This window comes from Anneissia japonica, unplaced genomic scaffold (genome assembly GCF_011630105.1).
Source record: "Anneissia japonica isolate Jap-2015-1 unplaced genomic scaffold, ASM1163010v1 scaffold1889_len2455224_cov183, whole genome shotgun sequence".
In the NCBI taxonomy this organism is placed as follows: Eukaryota; Metazoa; Echinodermata; class Crinoidea; order Comatulida; family Comatulidae; genus Anneissia; species Anneissia japonica.
This window is the reverse complement of record NW_022752980.1, coordinates 35,119-39,559: the sequence shown is the minus strand read 5'-3', so window position 1 is coordinate 39,559 and position 4,441 is coordinate 35,119. Positions and strand designations below refer to the sequence as shown.

General features: G+C 38.8%; 1 protein-coding gene across 1 annotated transcript in view; it reads left to right on the top strand.

Annotated features, from left to right (window-relative positions):
* Positions 1-1,887: 1,887 nt before the first annotated feature.
* The window catches only part of LOC117122496 (bifunctional D-cysteine desulfhydrase/1-aminocyclopropane-1-carboxylate deaminase, mitochondrial-like), a 7,233-nt gene continuing 4,679 nt past the window's right edge, over positions 1,888-4,441 (top strand). Inside the window, exons 1-2 of the mRNA XM_033268083.1 lie at positions 1,888-2,069; positions 3,100-3,317. Coding sequence (XP_033123974.1) covers positions 3,126-3,317 — 192 coding nt within the window. The 5' untranslated portion in view covers positions 1,888-2,069; positions 3,100-3,125. The remainder of the gene's footprint in view (positions 2,070-3,099; positions 3,318-4,441) is intronic.

Sequence of the window (4,441 nt, the reverse complement as noted above, 5' to 3'; positions counted from 1 at the left end):
ATAGAGTACAGTACATAGAGAAATGGTATCATGCAGAGCTTTTGATACGATTTTTTACTCTCCCCACTTCCTCCTTTCCCTTTATTCTGTCCCTTTGGGGGCGGGGGTGGGCTGGGGCTCTAGCCTCATTTCTTCTCCCATAATATTTAAGCTATATATAGCTGTAATTTATGGATACCAATGACTGTCACTTTGGAATGAGAAACATGTATATAATAATAGTAGCAATAATAATGATTATAGTAATAAAAATATTTAGGTCTATTGCAATAAATGATAAGTTTCATAGCAACAAGAAAATGATCAAAATGGTAAATAGATTTGTATTATTGAGCTTGTATTCTTGTAATTACGCCTTTTGAAGATTGAAATTTAGCGATAAATAATAAAAAGAAAAAAGAGAGGAAAATGCTTAAGTAGTATTCAATGGTTATAATGCTGATATGGAGATGATGATGTGAATGATTAATAATAATGATGATAATGATAGAGGGGGGAGGGGGTAAGGAGAAAAAAGGTACCGTGAGTTCAGTGGCATATCCAGCAGTGGGCAAAAGGAGAGCTCGATTATTTTACCGCTCACTAATTTTGAATTTTTTATTGATTGACGAACACTATGCTACTATCCCCGGTCGACGGTGATTTTTTACAGCGATTTCATATCAGGATGTAAAAAATGTCAAAAGACGGAGAACAAAGACTGAGTTTTTTTAGCCGGAATACCAGCTGTTATAGAACAGCTATCCATGCTCAGTGGCGTAACGCATGCACTTCGTGTGGCGGTTCTCAGGGCCACCAACCCTTAGGGGCCACTTTGGTGCCCCTACGCATATGGTCCAGTACGTCCTCGCTCTATAGCACCCTGATCCAAAAAGGGCTTTATTGATACATAACAGCATAATGTGTCACTGACATCGACTGCATGGCATATATTATATTAATCCAGTAGAGGTGGGTTGCTCAGCCGGCAAGGACCCCCATACATTGTAAACATTTAAAAAAATGAGATAAAATATTCAAATGTCGATCCTGAGAGTGTCTTTTCCACCCGTCTGGAGGGGGGGCCTATTATTAAAATTTGCTCATTTCAGCCCCAACCATAGTGGGACTGAGGTGAGTGTGGACTATAGCCTATTGCCCCCCCCCCCACCTCAACCCCGTCAGAAAATTTCTGGATCGGCCCCTGATATTTTTGGACAATTTCACACCGCACTGTGCCTGTTCACACGCTCTTATATTGGCAAGACAGGCCTACAGACGAAGAAAACCTAAGTTTCCATTTTTTTTTTCTGAGAGAGAGGGAGAGGGCAATTACTGTATGTCAGTCAGTTCGCATGCGTTGATCGGAGGAGATTCGCCCACACAAACGTACAAAGGTACAAACCCCATCCACACACGTCACTGGCTGCGCGATAGAAGGAAGGATGTAGAAGTCTTACTGTAGTTTATTAATGAATATAAAATTAGTACAAAATAAGACACAACGCATTTCTTTATTGTTTTTATTTTTGTGACGATGTTACCTTTTTTTTGAGAGAGAAGTCTAATAAATTTAAATATATTTGCGAAAACATGTTTCTAATAACACAGTTGAAAAATGTCACTCGGAAATGTATGTAATTTATCATAAAGATAAAATATAAAACAGGTACAAACCAAAAATTTAAGTTTTGTTTTGTTTTTTAATTACAATAAGCCTGCCTAAACCAAAGGGAAAAAACTTATAGAGGTATATATTTGTTAATCCTTTAAATTGCATTTAATGTAACAACTGATAATGGGTCATAACAAACACAACACAAGTTAGGAAAACATCAATTAGACATTGATTTGATAATTTATTAAACAGTTTTCATCGCAGTCTGATACCTACTGTAGGCGGCTTAATTGTCCAACATACACAACGATTGGACACTGCACGCCTGGCGCTCCATACAAATTACTTGTTTATAGACTTACGGCCACTTCGACGACTCGAGGCCGTTTCTGTCCCCGGCCCCCAAAAACTGTAGTACGTAGCGTACAGTAAACAAGGAGTCATTCATTTGATACTTTAAATAGCCATTAAGGTCAAACGTTTAATGATTATTATTAACTATCATTTTGAACGAAGGAGGCTTAGGCTAGTAGTAGGCTAGGCCTACCCAGCTAGGCTTGTTATTAGTTGGGGCCTAGCTAGGGCCCGGCTTAGAGTACTAGGTAGGTAGGCCTAGGTCCAGCCTTGGTAGGCTGGGCTGGCTATCTGGTCTGGAAGCCTAAAATAAGTAGTAGTAGGCTAGACCAGGTACGTACAGTTGAGGTTATTTAATTAAGGCCTGATTCTGAACTAGCCTGGCCCTAGTCTGTGGTGTGGTGGCTCCAGCACAGCGGGGGTTGGGGCGGCAGGGGGAATTCCCCCATTGGATAGACCCCCTGTCGTTCAACGCACTCCTAAGTTGTTCGGATCCAAAATTAAAAATAATAGTTTTTTACCTATCCAAATTAAACATACCGTGGCATTATTTTGACTGACTGTCGACAGTGTCATATTATTGTGGTCTATTGCACATTGGACCATTCTAGTCTAGCTAAGCCATAAAAACTCTCCCCGTGCACCCTACAAGGTCCAAGGGAGGTTTTATTCAGGGCCGAGGCTTCATTGGCGCTTGCTTGTCTCAGACCTCCGTTAGACCCATTGTCGGCAAATCTCTGGCTTCACCGCTGAGTCTAGGCCTAGCTTATTGTAAGTAACATGAAAATGTTTGTTGCATTTGGCCAAGAGCTATGTCCCTGCTTCTTGCACTGCAGACCCCGAGTCGGGTTTTAAATGAAGTCAGATCGCTCTTCTCCTTGACAGTGGTGGCTCTAGGATATAATTTATGGGGTGGCTAAGATGTCCGACTGGGGGATATAATTTATGGGGGGGGGGGTGGCTAAGTATTTATGGGTGTAACTATAGTGCGCAGCGTTATCTGAGGGCCGAAGGGCTGAGCCAGAGGTGGGTTTTTAAAAAAAATCTGCATTCTTAAATAGGTACATTGGAGTGATAAGAATGATGGTGTTTTTGTTAATGTATTTGGTAATAATTAATAAAATGTTTATAAATTCTTTTTTTAACAGGTAATTAACAAATTTATGTTAATGTCATGATGATTGCATTCAAAGTTACAAAGGCTCTCATTTGCCAGGTGAAGATCAATCATTTAAAAAGACATCTACTGCTTGCAACAACGAATCACAGATGCAGACACACAAAGAGTAATTCAAATAAACTACTCAGTTACAGGCCACCTGATTGGGCAAGCCACCTTCAAATGATTCCATTAGTGAAAGTTAAGGTAGGAAAAAATCCAATTGTATATTGTCTACAGCCAACCTCTATTACGAGGAAATGTTTATTAAAAAGATGGGAATACAGTAAGTTTGCCAGATGACCAGTTCAAACACATTCAGTTCCTGTGGAACAAATTCAATTGTTAAGATCAAAATAATATTTTCAAAATATGTCTCAAAATTTAAAATTGGATATCAGTTTATGTGTACGTTTATGTACGTAAATCTACAGACTTTTCAAATGCATACACTATATGGTAGCACTTAGTCGCCAGTTACTCCATTAATTTTCTCAATTAATAAGGGTAAATAAATATTTTTTAGCTTTTCCAGCCATTTACACTTATTCATAAATGGAGTCTTCCAAATATACCAGATGATATTGATATTTATATCAAGCGAGATGACATGACTGGATCTGTTCTATCAGGTAACAAGGTTAGATGTCTAATACTATATTGCTTTAGTCACACTGATAATATCAACATTTATTTAAATTAATAAGATCATTTAATAATACTAAAAATCAAGTCACAGATAAAAGAAAGTATCATTTCCAATTATTTAAATTCATTTTAATACAAAAATTCAGGAATTTTGTCACATAGAACCTGACAGTGTGAACAGAGCTTAAAGCTGTGTCCACACTGTCAAATTTTTTGTGACAAATTTGTGTGATGTGCTCGTAAACGAGCATGATTATGACATATTACACCCAAATATGGACATATCACATTTATTTGTCACACCTGATAATCAGTGTGGGAGGGGGAAGCAGGAGCCTAAGCCCCCCACCAGACTGGTCAAGCCCCTCCCCCCATTGGACAGAACACATCGGGCAGTTGAACTAAAAAGAAATATAAAAATAGCCCACACCAAGCCAACAGATGTCTGTCACAGTCTGAAAGTGTCATTTCTGGCCATCCATAGGTTCCTATTCTTAAAAAAATCTCATTTGGAAGCTCAAAAAATATATCCTACAGCTGCCACTGCTGATGTGAGATCAGAGATTAAGATTAAGATTGTAGTGGAGGTGTGCTTGGTGGTGACAATGCTTTGCCTTCAGATTCCTGGGTTCTGGGTCTCATGACTCAAAATATTTTCCCTCTCTATGTCTTGCATCACATTA